The sequence below is a fragment of the Bufo bufo genome, chromosome 1 (assembly GCF_905171765.1).
Source record: "Bufo bufo chromosome 1, aBufBuf1.1, whole genome shotgun sequence".
NCBI classification, from domain to species: domain Eukaryota; kingdom Metazoa; phylum Chordata; class Amphibia; order Anura; family Bufonidae; genus Bufo; species Bufo bufo.
The window spans coordinates 572,668,224-572,686,274 of NC_053389.1; the positions used below are offsets into that span (position 1 = coordinate 572,668,224).

Here is an 18,051-nt window from a genome sequence, read left to right on the forward strand (position 1 = left end):
TATTAAGAATATTTTGCCTTTAATGTATTAGGAATATTACTTTGCAGGCCCTCATTGCTTTGCTATTTATTTGCTGTCTCCAGGTTTCTTCCTGGTTTTTGCTTGCTGGTTCCCCTTATGGTTCCGCTCGTTTCAGCTTATCCTTGCTGACCCAGTTTATTACCTCCCTTCGGACGGTTAGGCCCATCTTTATTTTGGTTGTCTCGGCGCTTACCTTTTCACTGTGCCGGTTTTTTCCTCTCTGCGCCTATTACCAGTTCGGCCGGCCGTGGTCTCGCGATACCTGAGACTTCGGCCGCCTTCTTAGGCCTCAGAGCGTTCACCTCCCCCGAAATCTCGCGATTCACGAGATTTCGGCCGCTTCTGTTGCCGCTTCGTATGCCGCTCGTTCCCTGACGTCATCTTATTGAGATCTCGAGGGATCTCGGCGTCTTGCATCGGAACCTTTTCGCGCCCACACCACACTCCTTCTGGGTCCTTCTGTGCCGGTATTGTAGGTGAGTGATCATCCACTGCGCCTATTATCACTCCCTTTTCTTTGTTCAGCCCCTCATTATGTTTTTTCTCTCCTTTCCAGGTCTCTTGTGCTAGTTTTGGTGGTCTGGGGTGAATTACTCCTGCCATCACTCTCTCATGTCTCGTCATAGTGCCTCTTCTACCCCATAGACAGGGTGCCCCCATTACCCCTCCTATCCCCTCTACGCTAATCAGCCGCAGGGATGATGCCTCACAGGAGGTACAAAACGCTGCGCTGCAGCAATCTATCTCTACTGCGATCATGGCTGCTATGGGCTCTATGTCCTCAGCACTCTCGCAATCTATATCCCAGGCCCTGTGTTCACAGTCAGTTACTGACCTGAACAGGCCATCAGCCTCCAGAACCTCTATGACCGATGGTAATCCATCACATGACCACGCGGTTGTCCAGCGAAAAAGAGCCTGCACGCGACAGGCAGAACGCTCTCGCGCATGGAAAACGGCCAGGACTCTACCTGAGCCACTATCTGATTCAGACAAGGAATCAATTGAGGAGGCATTGAACGAGTCACACTATGACTCAGTAGACGAACTTGAGGATGTGGCTGTTGATCCTCTAGAGTTTATGCCCGATCCCACGCCACCCACACATGTGGCTACTAGGCAAGAGGGTCAGTCCTCACTAGACGACATTCTGGTTGATTCCCTGGGCACGCCTCTATTCAATCCGGACGAGCTCCATCATCCCCGCTCCGCAGAATGGCTCCCCGCCACTCACGTAGCTCAGTATTTGGAAGCTAAAATCCGCACTCCTTTAAGTAAGGAATCCCGCAACAAGTTGCGAGCGGAATGCCCTCGCCCTATTATTCCCAATAAGGTGTGTGAGACACCTACGGTGGACCCGAAGATGGTTCAATTCCTGACCAAAACAAGGTTTAACCCGAAGAAAGGGCTAGATTCGGCCCTACGGGCCGTTCAGGATAAACTCCTGGACATCACGGGTCCCCTGGCCAGGATCTTTGACATGGCGCCATCCGCCAAGACAGAGGGTAGATCTATCGACCCCATCGAATTGGGGGGATGGATCCAGAGGGCCACCTGCATTGCTGGCAATGTTAATACCTACTTGGCCATAGAAAGGCGGAAAGCCATTTTGATGAAGGTGGAGACAAAACTCTCCAACCTTGCCTTATCTGAGGCGGGCAAGAATGCCCAGGGCCTTCTATTTGGGGACTCCTTTATAAAGGAGTTAGGCAGATATGTCGGAGCGTTCACGGCCCTAGACAAAGCTCAAACATCTATGAAAAGGGTATTTAACACCCGTTTTTCCAATAGGGCCGGCAGTTCTAGGGGCCGTCTGTCCGGCCGATCCGATTTTCATTCCCGAGGCACGGGAAGAGGCTCCTTCAGCTATAGATCCACACTCCAGGATCCCAGGCACCAACCTTCCTTTTCCCCCTCCCGGGGCGCTACAGGACGTTTCAGAAGTTTCCGTGGAGCTCCCTCCTATCGACGACCAGTTGGTAAGTACTCAACCAGTTCTAACGTTGTATTCTTCAACAGATTGCGTCGGGGGCAGACTCAGTCTCTTTTTCAATGCCTGGTCCGAGATCACCTCAGACCGGTGGGTGCTGAACACCATAAAGGGTTTCACCATAGAATTGGTAGCCTCCCCAAATCTTCTTCCCGCCCCCCCATCCCATTCACTTGTCCGAATCGCTTCGACACCACTTACACAGGGAACTAAAAGACTTAGTCCACAAACAGGCGATAGAACGTGCCACCCCTCACACCACTGGTGTGATCAGCAATATGTTTCTGGTACAGAAAAAAGGCGGTCAAATGCGCCCAGTTATCAATTTGAAATCCCTCAACTCGCTGGTACAGTATCGCCACTTCAAGATGGAAAGCATCCATCTTTTAAGGGACATGCTCCTCCCGGGCGATTGGATGGTCAAACTCGACCTCAAGGATGCGTATCTCACGGTCCCGGTGGCCCCCGCCTCCAGGGATCTACTGCGTTTTCTTTGGGGAGACCAAATTTGGCATAGAGTCGGACGCCAGCTTGCGCGGTTGGGGAGCCCACTGCAATGGGATTTCCACCGGAGGCCCCTGGTCCTCCGAGGAGTCTCGTCTCCATATCAATGGCCTGGAGTTGCTGGCAGGGTCTCTGGTGATTCGCAGTTTCGCCAATGGCACGCTCACTACCTGTATCAGACTGCGGATGGACAACGTTTCTGCGGTCCGATACGTCAACGGGATGGGCGGAACACGTTCCTCAGTTCTCACCTACCTAGCTCAGGACTTTTGGGAATCGTAGTGATAGCGGAGCATCTTCCCGGCCTCCACAATACGTTGGCAGACTGGAATTCACGTTACTTCACGGATTCCAGCGATTGGAAGTTAGACGAGGAGGTATTCCTAGCTATATCATCTCGCTGGGGTCCTCCTTCGGTGGATTTGCCAATCGTTTGAACGCCCAGATATCCAGGTTCTTCAGCTGGCGACCGGATGCTCTGGCAGAAGCAGTGGACGCATTCCTGCAGCAGTGGAAGGGAGCGTTGATGTATGCCTTTCCCCCATTTGCTTTGATCCCTCGGGTTCTCCTTCAAGTTCAGCGCCAAGCGGCGGAGTTGGTCTTAGTTCTGCATCTGTGGCGATCTCAACCTTGGTTCCCTCTGGTTCTGGACATGTTGGTGCAGCCTCCTCTCCTCCTTCCGGATCTCCCCTTTCTGCTGCGAGACCCGTTGGGGGAGTCCCACCCCCTTATTCGAGCAGGTTTACTTCGCCTTCTCGCTTGCAGGATCTCGGGTGTTCTTATTGGAAAACGCATGGGCTCCCGGTACCAGACGGGCTTATCGAGCCGCCTGGGCTCGTTGGTGCGGAGAGCGCGATCTGGATCCCCTTCGAGCCCCTGTAGTTTCAGTCTTGTCATTCTTGTCTTCCTTGTATGATTCCGGTAAGGCTTATCGTACGATAAACCTCTACAGATCAGCGATATCCTCTAGGCACGAGGGTTTTGAGGGTTGTCCTGCGGGTCAACATCCTCTGGTGTGTCGCTTGTTAAAAGGCTCTCGTCTGGCTCGACCTCCCAGACCTCGGTTCTCTACAACTTGGGATGTGGGGTTAGTTTTGAACTTTTTATCTTCATGGTCTTCTAATGACCAGTTGTCCCTTCGCCAGCTTTCTGCGAAGTTAGTTACGTTGTTATGTCTCATCTCTTGTAAGAGGGTTTCCGACGTCAGGGCCCTGGACTACGATGCGCGGTCATTTACTCCAGAAGGTGTTCTTTTTAACATTTCCAGACGTACTAAGACGGGCATTCGCTCAGTCTCTTATCCTGCTTTCCGGCAGTCCCCACAACTTTGTCCGGTTGCATGCTTACAGGAGTATGAATCTCGTACTGCTTCCCTGCGTGTCTCTACTTTTCCTAATCTGTTTATCTCTTTTAGGAGACCCTATGCTCCCGTCTCCAGTGTGACCCTGTCGCGCTGGGTCAAAGAGATCATGAGTCAGGCAGGTATTGACACCAATATCTTTACGGCTCATTCTGTCCGCAGTGCCTCCGCTACCTCTATGTCGGTCTCAGGAGCCCGTCTGGAGGACGTCATGCGTTTGGCAGACTGGTTTAGGGTTTCCACTTTTCGTGAATTTTATTTTCGTCCCGCTTCGCATGCTTTTAATTCTGTCATTTCTCAGCTTTAAACTTGCAATAGGAGCCTCCGTGTCTTGTGATAAAATTTCATGATTTTCCTATTCCATGACGTAAAGTCATGATTTTATTAAAGACACGGAGGCGAGTATTGCCCGCCCTTCCCACCCTGACTGGGTTGGTCTTAATGTGTATTTATTTTTCCATTGCTATGTTCATGACCTTGTTCCTGTACTTTTTATTTCTGATTTGGAATTAATGTTTTGATTTTCATTCCATTACCTTGTGATTCTATTTCGGTATGTTTTTCATCCTACAGGCTGAATTGTCGCTTTCTCTGCAATTTCGGTTCAGAGTACGGTGTTGAGTTTGTGATACCATCAACGACCGTTTCTCCTTCTGTTGAAGAGTTTGGTTCTAATGTTCAAGAATGTCGGTTGCGGTCCGGGATGTCCAGTTTCCGGAGAGTTCTGCAGTTGGAGTAGCTGCTCAAAGAAAGAGGATGATCCCAGAGCGTGGAGTCGTTATATGCTGGGATGGTGGGGAGGAGTCGGTTACTATGGTTTTCTTTTGTGATTGACATATTCATTCTTTGCTGCTATGGTAACAGTAAAGGAAGTTATAGCAATACTCGCCTCCGTGTCTTTAATAAAATCATGACTTTACGTCATGGAATAGGAAAATCATGAAATTTTAGCAGACTCCTCCACAGTTCACTCTCTTACTGGCTCATGTCAGACCCCAGCCTCTCTCCTTGTGAGGCATGCTGGCAAATGAAAACCTAAACACCACTGCCCATAGGTACCACTTACATCATTAGGGAAACCTCTGCTTAGTTACCTTCAGGTCTGCCCACTTCATTGGCAGATCACAAAATTGACTATATGATGATTTTCAAAAACGCTGCATGACGACAGACGGGACTACAATTTTCTACAACTAAAATTCTTGATCGGATGCCATTTTTATTACTTAGGCTACATCCACCTGCATCAAAATGACAGACACCTCAGTGGAGACAGAGTGCATTGTGCATTATAAATGGAAACCATATCAATGTGAACAGTGTCTTACTGACATTTTACTTATTATGTACACCTAGTCCTTTTATGATTTACTTTAATAAAAATAATCAAAGTTGTTGTCTGACCTAAGAGACGACAACCTCATTGCCCTAACTATTGAATGTACCGTTCAAGCAAATGTGGCCTGCGACTGGCTGCAGCACTTACACGACCAAGCAACTTCTTGGTCAGTGAGGAATGGGTTAAGAGGTGTGGGCACAACGAGACCATGTACTGGTAAGTGTTTTTTTTTTTATGGGGCACAGGTTAGAAGCATCGGAGTTGTCCTCTTCTAGGCTAAACAACCCCTTTAAGCTTTTTTTGTTAGAAATGTTTACATGGTTTGATTAAAAATAAGACATTCACCTTCACACAGGCATTGAATACATCAGCATGATATGCTTTGCCAAGATCGGCTGTGAATTCTTTCAGATTGTGGCCAGATGAAAACACAGGTCCATTTGCTGGAAAGCAAACAACGAAGGAAAAAATTATGTTTTATTAAAAGAACTGTGTTAAAGGGGATTGTCCAGCCGGTAATACATTTTGAAAAAAAAAAAGAATCAGAATAAATAAAATTGATGTAAAGAGTAAAAAGCTTATAAATTTATTTTTCCATTTGCCTGCGCGGCCACCGCTGATAGCATTATAGCGGTGGCTGTAACCCCTAGAAACAAGCAGGCAATTTGGGGCTCTTAGGCCTCTTTCACACTTGCGTTGTTGGGATCCGGCGTGCACTTCCGTTGCCGGAGGTGCCCGCCGGATCTGGAAAAACGCAAGTGTACTGAAAGCATTTGAAGACGGATCCGTCTTCAAAATGCGTTCAGTGTTACTATGGCACCCAGGACGCTATTAAAGTCCTGGTTGCCATAGTAGTAGTGGGGAGCAGTATACTTACAGTCCGTGCGGCTCCCAGGGCGCTCCAGAATGACGTCAGGGCGCCCCATGCGCATGGATGACGTGATCCATGTGATCACGTGATCCATGTGCTTGGGGCGCCCTGATGTCACTCTGGAGCGCCCAGGGAGCCGCACGGACGGTAAGTATGCTGCTCCCCCGCTCCCCGCTACACTTTACCATGGCAACCAGGACTTTAGCGTCCCGGCAGCCATGGTAACCACTCTGAAAAAGCTAAATGTCGGGTCCGGCAATGCGCCGAAACGACGTTTAGCTTAAGGCCGGATCCGGATCAATGCCTTTCAATAGGCATTAATTCCGGATCCGGCCTTGCGGCAAGTCTTCAGGATTTTTGGCCGGAGCAAAAAGCGCAGCATGCTGCGGTATTTTCTCTGGCCAAAAAACGTTCCGGTCCGGAACTGAAGACATCCTGATGCATCCTGAACGGATTTCTCTCCATTCAGAATGCATTAGGATAAAACTGATCAGGATTCTTCCGGCATAGAGCCCCGACGACGGAACTCTATGCCGGAAGAAAAGAACGCAGGTGTGAAAGAGCCCTTAGCTGGGGAAAAAGTTCACAGAGGGAAAATGGAAAATGGCAAAATCAATCATCACGCTGCAAGGAACAGAATGACCATTGATTAATGAGATGAGACAACCCCTTTAATAGGCCAGCAGAGCTTAGTTCTATAAGTGTCCCCACTTTGATATTGCAGTCTCTTTTTGCTGTAATGTAACTATGTTATGCTTCAGTTATTGAGCAATTCAATAAAAAAAATGCTGTGGAAACATTTTTTTTTAATTTACACTCACGTCACCAATCCCCTGTTCCAACACTTCCAGGTCTCCCATCACATCCACTGTCATGAGATTGAAACATTGCACTCTTAGGCCTCTTTCACACGGGTGAGATTTCCGCGCGGGTGCAATGCGTGAGGTGAACTCATTGCACCCGCACTGAATCCGGACCCATTCATTTCTATGGGGCTGTGCAGATGAGCGCTGATTTTCACGCATCACTTGTGCGTTGTGTGAAAATCGCAGCATGCTCTATTTTGTGGTTCAATCTCTTTTTTATTGTATCATTTTAACAATAAAGCATTACAAACGTTTGTGTGTCATGGAATGATATAATACAATAAACTTCTAAGATTATATATATATACAGTACAGACCAAAAGTTTGGACACACCTTCTCATTCAAAGAGTTTTCTTTATTTTCATGACTATGAAAATTGTAGATGCACACTGAAGGCATCAAAACTATGAATTAGCACATGTGGAATTATATACATAACAAACAAGTGTGAAACAACTGAAAATATGTCATATTCTAGGTTTTTCAAAGTAGCCACCTTTTGCTTTGATTACTGCTTTGCACACTCTTGGCATTCTCTTGATGAGCTTCAAGAGGTAGTCCCCTGAAATGGTTTTCACTTCACAAGTGTGCCCTGTCAGGTTTAATAAGTGGGATTTCTTGCCTTATAAATGGGGTTGGGACCATCAGTTGCGTTGAGGAGAAGTCAGGTGGATACACAGCTGATAGTCCTACTGAATAGACTGTTAGAATTTGTATTATGGCAAGAAAAAAGCAGCTAAGTAAAGAAAAACGAATGGCCATCATTACTTTAAGAAATGAAGGTCAGTCAGTCAGCAGAAAAATTGGGAAAACTTTGAAAGTAAGGGCTATTTGACCATGAAGGAGAGTGATGGGGTGCTGCGCCAGATGACCTGGCCTCCACAGTCACCGGACCTGAACCCAATCGAGATGGTTTGGAGTGAGCTGGACCGCAGAGTGAAGGCAAAAGGGCCAACAAGTGCTAAGCATCTCTGGGAACTCCTTCAAGACTGTTGGAAGACCATTTCAGGGGACTACCTCTTGAAGCTCATCAAGAGAATGCCAAGAGTGTGCAAAGCAGTAATCAAAGCAAAAGGTGGCTACTTTGAAGAACCTAGAATATGACATATTTTCAGTTGTTTCACACTTGTTTGCTATGTATATAATTCCACATGTGTTAATTCATAGTTTTGATGCCTTCATAGTCATGAAAATAAAGAAAACTCTTTGAATGAGAAGGTGTGTCCAAACTTTTGGTCTGTACTGTATATATATATATATATGCACAAACACAATCTGAAAAGTCAGAAGAAAGTAAGGTACAATACACTGCGTGCAGAATTATTAGGCAAATGAGTATTTTGACCACATCATCCTCTTTATGCATGTTGTCTTACTCCAAGCTGTATAGGCTCGAAAGCCTACTACCAATTAAGCATATTAGGTGATGTGCATCTCTGTAATGAGAAGGGGTGTGGTCTAATGACATCAACACCCTATATTAGGTGTGCATAATTATTAGGCAACTTCCTTTCCTTTGGCAAAATGGGTCAAAAGAAGGACTTGACAGGCTCAGAAAAGTCAAAAATAGTGAGATATCTTGCAGAGGGATGCGGCACTCTTAAAATTGCAAAGCTTCTGAAGCGTGATCATCGAACAATCAAGCGTTTCATTCAAAATAGTCAACAGGGTAGCAAGAAGCGTGTGGAAAAACCAAGGCGCAAAATAACTGCCCATGAACTGAGAAAAGTCAAGCGTGCAGCTGCCAAGATGTCACTTGCCACCAGTTTGGCCATATTTCAGAGCTCCAACATCACTGGAGTGCCCAAAAGCACAAGGTGTGCAATACTCAGAGACATGGCCAAGGTAAGAAAGGCTGAAAGACGACCACCACTGAACAAGACACACAAGCTGAAACGTCAAGACTGGGCCAAGAAATATCTCAAGACTGATTTTTCTAAGGTTTTATGGACTGATGAAATGAGAGTGAGTCTTGATGGGCCAGATGGATGGGCCCGTGGCTGGATTGGTAAAGGGCAGAGAGCTCCAGTCCGACTCAGACGCCAGCAAGGTGGAGGTGGAGTACTGGTTTGGGCTGGTATCATCAAAGATGAGCTTGTGGGGCCTTTTCGGGTTGAGGATGGAGTCAAGCTCAACTCCCAGTCCTACTGCCAGTTTCTGGAAGACACCTTCTTCAAGCAGTGGTACAGGAAGAAGTCTGCATCCTTCAAGAAAAACATGATTTTCATGCAGGACAATGCTCCATCACACGCGTCCAAGTACTCCACAGCGTGGCTGGCAAGAAAGGGTATAAAAGAAGAAAATCTAATGACATGGCCTCCTTGTTCACCTGATCTGAACCCCATTGAGAACCTGTGGTCCATCATCAAATGTGAGATTTACAAGGAGGGAAAACAGTACACCTCTCTGAACAGTGTCTGGGAGGCTGTGGTTGCTGCTGCACGCAATGTTGATGGTGAACAGATCAAAACACTGACAGAATCCATGGATGGCAGGCTTTTGAGTGTCCTTGCAAAGAAAGGTGGCTATATTGGTCACTGATTTGTTTTTGTTTTGTTTTTGAATGTCAGAAATGTATATTTGTGAATGTTGAGATGTTATATTGGTTTCACTGGTAAAAATAAATCATTGAAATGGGTATATATTTGTTTTTTGTTAAGTTGCCTAATAATTATGCACAGTAATAGTCACCTGCACACACAGATATCCCCCTAAAATAGCTAAAACTAAAAACAAACTAAAAACTACTTCCAAAAATATTCAGCTTTGATATTAATGAGTTTTTTGGGTTCATTGAGAACATGGTTGTTGTTCAATAATAAAATTAATCCTCAAAAATACAACTTGCCTAATAATTCTGCACTCCCTGTATATTGCAGGTATATGAAAGAGAAATACTTCTAATTACCAAATATAGCTATCTCCTAGCACATTGTGTGATACAGAAACTTTCATAACCGGGTATGTAAATCAGCACCCGTTGGGTATAACATATGAATCCAATCCCAATCAAGCCTTAACATGAACCAGAGCAAATGATAGTAGAGGACTGGTAGCTTGGATATATTCTAGCAATGCGAGTAACAATATATGTCTCAACTAAAATAAACAAACAAAAGATCCGGGAGAAATCCCGGGTAACAACTGGGTAAGGCTAGTTTCACACTTGCGGCAGGACGGATCCGACATGCTGTTCACCATGTCGGATCCGTCCTGCGGCTATTTTGCGGTGCCCTCGGGCCGCCGCTGCGTCCCCATTGACTATAATGGGGACGGGGGCGGAGCTCCGGCGCAGCACGGCGAAAGGCCGCCGGACTAAAATTACTGCATGTCAGGTTTTTTAGTCCGGCGGCTTTCGCCGTGCACCGCCGTGCTGCGCCGGAGCTCCGCCCCCGCCCCTATTATAGTCAATGGGGACGGAGCGGCGGCCCAGGGGCACAGCTAAATAGCTGCAGGACGGATCCGACATGGTGAACAGCATGTCGGATCCGTCCTGCCGCAAGTGTGAAAGTACCCTAAAACAGCATATACATGATAGGGGGAAGACAACACATAAGGGTAGACACGGAGGGGTGGGAGGAGGGGGAGGGGAGTATCCGTAGGTCAGGATGTCAATCAAATAGCTCTAGATGTGTCCGAGGGTAAAGTACCAGAAGCTACCCAAGCCGAGAACGCGGCTGAAGAGCGAAATTGATTCCAAGGATCCCAGATGCTAAAAAAGGACTGAGAAGCGCTGCGATCCGCAGCGCCCAACTTCTCAATATGCACCAGGGAGTCAAGAGCAGCAACCCAATGGGACCTCCCTAAGCTCTTGGTCGATCTCCACTTGCGTGGGATTATTTGTTTTACGGCAAGCACAAAAAGGCGCAGGGACCCCTTTTTAACCTGAGCCACACATCCTGGGAAAATTGATAGTAGAGCTATGGAAGGCGAAGCAACCACATTAGTTCTGTAGATATGATTGCATAGGGAGAACACATCATCCCATAGGTGCGCAACCCCCAGACATTCCCACCAGATATGCAGCATGGTGCCAACACCCGATGAGCACCTCCAACATGTAGTAGGTTCTGTCGGATAAAATTGGTGAAGTTTAACCGGGTCCTGTACCATTGAGTCAGAACTTTGTAATTAAGTTCTTGTAAATTGCAGGATATCGACAAAGCGTGTGAGAAAAGCAAGGACCTTTTCCACTGGTCAATAGTGTACAAGGAACCTAGTTCAGCCTCCCAATCTGTCATATATTTAAGTTTGGTGTGGATGGGATCTGAAGCAGAGCCCCCAGACTCCTCGGCGTTCAACATAGCATATAGCAGAGAAATGGCATGTCTGGGTACACTGCCTGCTACACAAAGTTTCTCATAGTCGGATAACCCGAGGCGCGTCTGCACGTCAGGCAACAGGGAGGAAACAAAGCTACGAAGCTGAAAATATAGGAACCATTGCCCAGGAGCAGAAGGGATGATGTGTGAAATATTGTTTAAGGGCACGATCCCCTGTTGGTTGCTAATATCTCGTATCCTAACAGGACAAGCATTGTGGGGGCCTAAGGACTAAATGTTCTGGAGACCGTGTGGTAGGTCTGGATGATCAGACAGCGTAGTGAGAGGGCCTGGTATGTGAGCTAGGCAGAGCTTAACTGCGAATCTAAACCATGTCCTGGCCAGAGAATAAATAAGCTGATTGGAATTGCTGTGTGGTAATTTATAAAATGTCGATTTTGGTAACCAGAATATTCCAGTGGCCAGATTGGGAGCCTCTTCTAGTTCAACCCACAGTTTTGACGCAAGGTTATTGTGCAAGTCCAGAATACAGTTCATGATCGCAGCTCTATAGCAAGTGAGAAGATTGGGAAGACCCACACCTCCCGCTAATTTAGGTCTCGTGAGAGTCGCATAGCTTAATCTAGCCTTAGAATTATGCCAAATGAAGCGGGAAATCTGGCTTTTTAGTCTATTAAAGTATGTGAGGGGGACCTCACAGGGTATTGTTTGAAATATATACAGGAGCCGAGGTAAAATATCCATCTTAATGGTGTTGATTTTACCAAACCAGGATACGTAGAGGGGAGACCACTTCTGGAGATCAGCCTCCACCGTTTTAAGCATGGGCTGGCAATTTAGTTTAAATAGGTGGGCGAGGTTTGCTGGGATATGAACTCCCAGATGTTTAATGGATTGGGGAGCCCATCTGAAAGAAAAGGAGTCTTTAAGAGACGTCTCCTCCCGTATAGGTAACAAAACATTTGGTATCTCAGACTTTTGGACGTTAACCTTGAAATTACTGAGGCGACCAAACATCTCAAATTCCTTAAAGGGTTTCTACCACCAGAAATACCGTTATGTAGCTGACTGACATTAGCAATGCGCTAATGTCAGCACTACATAACAGTATGTTTCTAACGTTAGTCCCTGCAGCCGTTTTTGTTAAAAAAATCACTTTTATTATATGCTAATGAGCCTTTAGGTACTATGTGGGCGTAAAATCAGCACCTAGAGGCTCCATCCACTCACCCATTATGCCGCCCAGGTCCAGTGTTGTGCCCGCCCAGCTCCTCTTGATTGATGGCACGGTCCGCCGCATCGCTGCCGAAATCCCGCACCTGCGCCGTTCACTTCTGTCTTCGGCGCAGTGAGTGAAGGCCGCTCTCCTGATGCCGGCTTCCTCACTGTGACGTAGTCGGCGCAGGCGCAGTGAGGAATCCGGCACCAGGATCGCATCATTCACTCACTGCGCCTGCGCCGAAGTGAACGGCGCAGGCGCGGGATTTCGGCAGCGATGCGGCGGACCGTGCCATCAATCAAGAGGAGCTGGGAGGGCACAACACAAGACCTGGGCGGCATAATGGGCGAGTGGACGGAGCCTCTAGGTGCTGATTTTACACCCACATAGCACCTAGAGGCTCATTAGCATATAATAAAAGTGCTTTTTTAACAAAAACGGCTGCAGGGACTAACGTTAGAAACATACTGTTATGTAGTGCTGACATTAGCGCATCGAAAATGTCAGTCAGCTACATAACAGTATTTCTGGTGGTAGAAACCCTTTAAGTACCGACGGTAGACCAACTCTTGGGGCAGTTAGATAGATGAGCAGGTCGTCAGCAAATAGAGATAATTTGTGTTCAGTATTACCTACTTTAAAACCACTGATGGAAGGGTTCGCTCGGAGGGAGTTTGCAAGGGATTCCATCACTAAAATGTATTAGAAAGGCCATAAGGGGCATCCCTGACGTGTCCCGTTCCGTATCTGAAAAGGGGATGACAGCAAACCATTTACCCGCACGCAGGCTGAGGGAGCGGAATATAACGCCAAGATTTTTTGGAGCATGTTGTTACCCAGACCCATGTGCTTCAGTGTTTCTTCTAAAAATCGCCAATTGACCGTATCGAATGCCTTCTCGGCATCGACCGTAAGGAGGCATAAGGGAATTTTGAGTGATTTCGCCCTAGCTATTAGGCTTAGAGATTTAAGGGTATTGTCTCGGGCTTCGCGGCCGGGGACAAATCCCACCTGCTCCCTGTGAATACACTCTGGGACAAAGGGATGCAGTCTCAGGGTGAGGAGTTTGGCATAGAGATTAAGGTCAACATTCAGAATAGAAATAGGTCTGTAATTTGAACAAGCAGTATGGTCCCGCTCTGGCTTGGGGATAACTGTAATATGCGCTTGCAGGGCCTGGGGCGGAAAGGGGCATTCCCTCGATATAGAGTTGAAAGCATTCGCCAGGGTCTAGGTGAGGTCGTCCATTAAAACCTTGTAGAAACGGGGTGATAGTCCGTCTGGGCCCGGACATTTACCGACTTTCAAATCATTAATAGCGCGTATGATCTCCGATTGCGTGAAGTCTCCCTCTAGAGAGGACACTGTGTCACTGGAAATCCATTTGGGGCCAAAGCGGGATAAATAGAGTCGCATATTTTCTTCCGAGTGAGAGTTGTTTGTCCCTTCCATGGGGTGTAAATTATATAGAGTTGAGTAATAAGATCTAAATTCCGCTGATATCTCAGTCGGCGCATGAATTAGCCCACCCGAGGAGGAGTTTAGGGTCTCTACATGGGTCAAAGGAGCCCGAGGGTGAAGCAACCTAGCAAGCCACCTCCCACACTTATTATTATATTCAAAACACCCTCATTTAAATTTGTCTCTAGCACATAGGGATTTCTGTTCCAGGATCTGTAGGATTTGCTGTCTTAAAAGGGAGATATCTGATTTAAGGACAGTATTACGAAAGGCCTTATTCTGGGCTTCCCTACGGTCTAGTTCAGACAGGAGACCTGACAACTTATGGGTACGTTCCTTTTTCAGTCTAGAGCCATGTGAAATGAAGATGCCCCATAACACACATTTAAGGGCCTCCCATTTTACCGTTGAGGGGGTCGGGTCTTCCTGGTGGTCTAAGTTAAAGTCTTTTATGGCTCTTCTGATGTCAGCTAGACAAACAATGTCGTTTAATAGATTGTCATTCAGACGCCACGAAAAATGGTCGTGGGCGGGTATTTTGACATGCTAGAAGGCCATAAACTGGTGCGTGATCAGACCAAATGAAATTATCAATGGAGCTTTTGGGGTTGGTGTCTAAAAGTCGTTGTGACACAAATAACAGGTCTAACCTCCCATAACTATTATGGACCTAGGAGTGAAAACTATAGTCCCTATCGCCTGGGTGCAGAACACGCCAAAGGTCCACCAAACGGAGAGCGGAAAGCTCCTTTTTAAAATTTTCGGAGAGACACCGAGGAGACTGAGGACCTACCGGAGGATGCATCAACGTCAGGGTCCATCACCAGGTTGAAGTCCCCACCAAGAATAATCGAAGACCCATCTGCAAATCTGGAGAGCCGTCTCAGGAGTCTGGACCCGAAGGAGGTTTGGTCCTGGTTTGGAAAATAAACATTAGCCAAAGTGTACACAGTACGATCGACCAAGAGCTTTAGAAAGAGAAATCTACCGTTAGGATCAATATCAGATGCTATGACTGAGTGTCGTAGGTTTTTGTGAAGCGCTATGGATACCCCTCTGGATTTATTGGTGGGGTTGGGGCTGTGGAACCAGGAATGGTAGTACCTATTGGTGCACACCGGAATGGAGGAAGCTTTAAAATGGGTTTCTTGAAACATGGCTATCAAAACCCTCTTTTTGTGGAAACGATAGAGTATCTGACTCCGTTTCTCGGGTTTATTAAAACCATGGACATTGTAGGTACAGAACGAGATTGGGGCCATCAATAGCTTATAGTAGCGCCCTCGGATCCACGGATAAAGTAGCTTACAGTAACTATGGCAAAAAGGGGATGGGTAGGGAGGCACACTAGGTGAAGTAGACAGACGTTAGAGAGAGGACACAGGGACACACTGTTGGGATATAACAAAATAGTAAAACAAAAAGAGCCGTATGATAGGGCTCAATACAGTACTAAGAAGTGACACTTGTCACAAGCGACAGCAGGGGTCGCTATCCCTAGGTGAGGGAAGAGAGGAAAAGGCACAGAGCCGCCCTACTAGGCACAGCGGCAATTGGTAGTAACCTTCAAACAATAGGACAGGACATGTGGAACATTTTGATGAAAGAGCACAATATAAAATGGAATGGGGCCCATAAAGGGATCCCTAAGAGGTGTAAACAGCACACAGAGAGGTTAGGCATAAGGCCCAATACTATCAAAAACTATACAAGGCTTTGGACAGATCTCCCTCAGCAGTCAGAGGCCTGGGATCTCCTAGAGGACCTCTGCTGTTTTGGAGGGCATTTCTGCCATCTTTCCCTACGCAGGAGGGCAATGAAGTCCCTTGGACACGGCCAGTCTGGAAGCTCCACTCTAGGCAGGTCAAAGGTCGACAAAAGATGTGGTAAGTCCCGCAGGGATTTGAAGACCGCAGATTTTCCGTTACTGGAGGTATATAGCTGAAAGGGATAACCCCATCTGTAAGTGATGTCGTTGGATTTGAGCACCTCCAAGAGCGGCTTCATAGCTTTACGGAGCATCAGCGTGTGCCTTTACGGATCTCCTTGTATGCAGGAGACCCAAGGTCTGCGTTTCTGGAGGCTTTCAGGATCGCCTCTTTGTCTTTAAAGAAATGGATCCGGCAGATAACGTCTCGCCGACGTGAAGGGTCAGCGGATTTAGGGCCCAGAGCTCTATGAATGCGGTCAATTTCAATAGGTTGGTCCGCAGGCCTGGACAACAATTTGCAAAAAAAAGTGGTAGCCCATGATTCCAGATCTTGCGCTTGGATTGATTCTGGGAGCCCCCTTATACGGAGATTATTCCTCCTGTTACGGTTTTCCAGATCGTCCAAGTGGGCGAATATATCTTGTATTTGGTCCGTATGTTCAGCGAGGACCTGTTGGTGAGATTCCAGAGCTGTATAAATATGTTCCTGAGAGGACTCGATATCATCCACCCTCTGACCTACACGTTTGAGGTCTTGATGTAGGGCCTCTATGTCTTGCTTGTGAGACGCTTCTAATTTATGGAACAAGGAGTCTATCTCACTTTTCGTGGGTAGAGCCCGAAGGTGAGCTTTCCAATCCCACTCTGCGCAGTCTCCTGAAGTGTCCCCAGGGCTCACTGACCTAATCTGCTGGCCAGCTGAGCCGTGGTATAGGGGTGAAGTGGACGACGCGGCTGAGGCCGCAGACATGGCAGGAGATGGAGGAGCACTCGAGCGCTGACTGCTCTCTACAGCGCGGGAGTCGGGGTTGCGACCACCCACCGGGGACCCAGGTACCTGGGAGGTCCGTGCCTCCTTAACCGCTGGCCGTGAGAATGATGTTGCAGCTGGGAGTGAGCGCGTGGGTGTTCCGCTGCCCGCCATTTTGGCAGGTTCGTCCCCCTCTCCTAGGTCTGCCGGCTGGCTGAGCTGGCCAAAGAACCAAGAGATGGCTCCTGTAGATCTCTGGGAGGGTGCAGGGGTGGATGAGGTTCTCCTCCTGCGTCCCTTCATGGAGGAGAGGAGTCTCAGATTGTCCTGTATATCGGGATAATGCCGGGGCCGTTCGGAAGCTCAAAGAGTACACTCCTCACAGCGCCATTGGCAAGCTCCGCCCCCAGCATGCTCTATTTTGTGCGTTTTTCACGCAACGCAGGCTTCATAGAAGTGAATGGGGCTGCATGAAAATTGTAAGCATCCGCAATCAAGTGCGGATGTGGTGCGATTTTCACGCAAGGTTGCTAGGAGACGATCGGGATGGGGACCTTATAACATATAAAACTGAATGTGGTACCCAGACCCGAACTTCTTCACTGAAGTTCAGGTTTGGGTTCAAGGTTGTGTAGATGTAATTATTTTCCCTTGTAACATGGTTATAAAGGGAAAATAATAGCATTCATAGGGATCGACCGATATAGATTTTTTGGGGCCGATACCGATAATTTGTGAACTTTCAGGCTGATAGCCGATAATTTATACCGATATTCTGGGAATTTTTATTTTTAAAAAAAAATAAAAAATTCTACACAAATCTGAAAATTTTGGTTTTTTTGATGTTTGTTGGTTGTTAACATGTATTTTTTTTTTTTTTTGTAAATCTTTCTTTTTTATTTATACTTAATATTTAGGTGTTTTTTTTTTTTTTACAAACTTTTAGCCCCCTTAGGGACTAGAACCCTTGCCCTATTCACCCTGATAGATCTCTATCAGGGTGAATAGGATCTCCCCCTGTCCCTGCTGCTCTGGGCTTTGTGCACACCGCAGCATGGAGCTTACTATGGCAGCCAGGGCTTCAATAGCATCCTGGCTGCCATGGTAACCGATCGGAGCCCCAGGATTACACTGCTGGGGCTCCGATCGGAGAAGGAGGGGACCCTGTGGCCACTGCCACCAATGATTAATACTGGGGGGGGCGCACTGCGCCACCAATGAACATAAATCTCTCATTAATTCATATACAGGAGGCGGGAGCTGGCTGCAGAATCACATAGCCGGCTCCCGACCACTATGAGCAGTAGCTGCGATCCGCGGCACCTGAGGGGTTAACTACCGCGGATCGCAGCTACTGCTCATAGAGGCCGGGAGCCGGCTATGTGATTCTGCAGCCAGCTCCCACCTCCTGTATATGAATTAATGAAAGACTTATCTTCATTGGTGGAGCGGTGG

The 18,051-nt window shown here is 47.2% G+C and overlaps 1 protein-coding gene across 1 annotated transcript in view; it reads right to left on the reverse strand.

Annotated features, from left to right (window-relative positions):
* ECHDC3 (enoyl-CoA hydratase domain containing 3) overlaps positions 1–18,051 on the reverse strand; it is a 43,427-nt gene that overhangs the window by 3,881 nt on the left and 21,495 nt on the right. Inside the window, exon 3 of the mRNA XM_040413227.1 lies at positions 5,560–5,657. Within this exon, the coding sequence (XP_040269161.1) occupies positions 5,560–5,657 (98 nt within the window). The remainder of the gene's footprint in view (positions 1–5,559; positions 5,658–18,051) is intronic.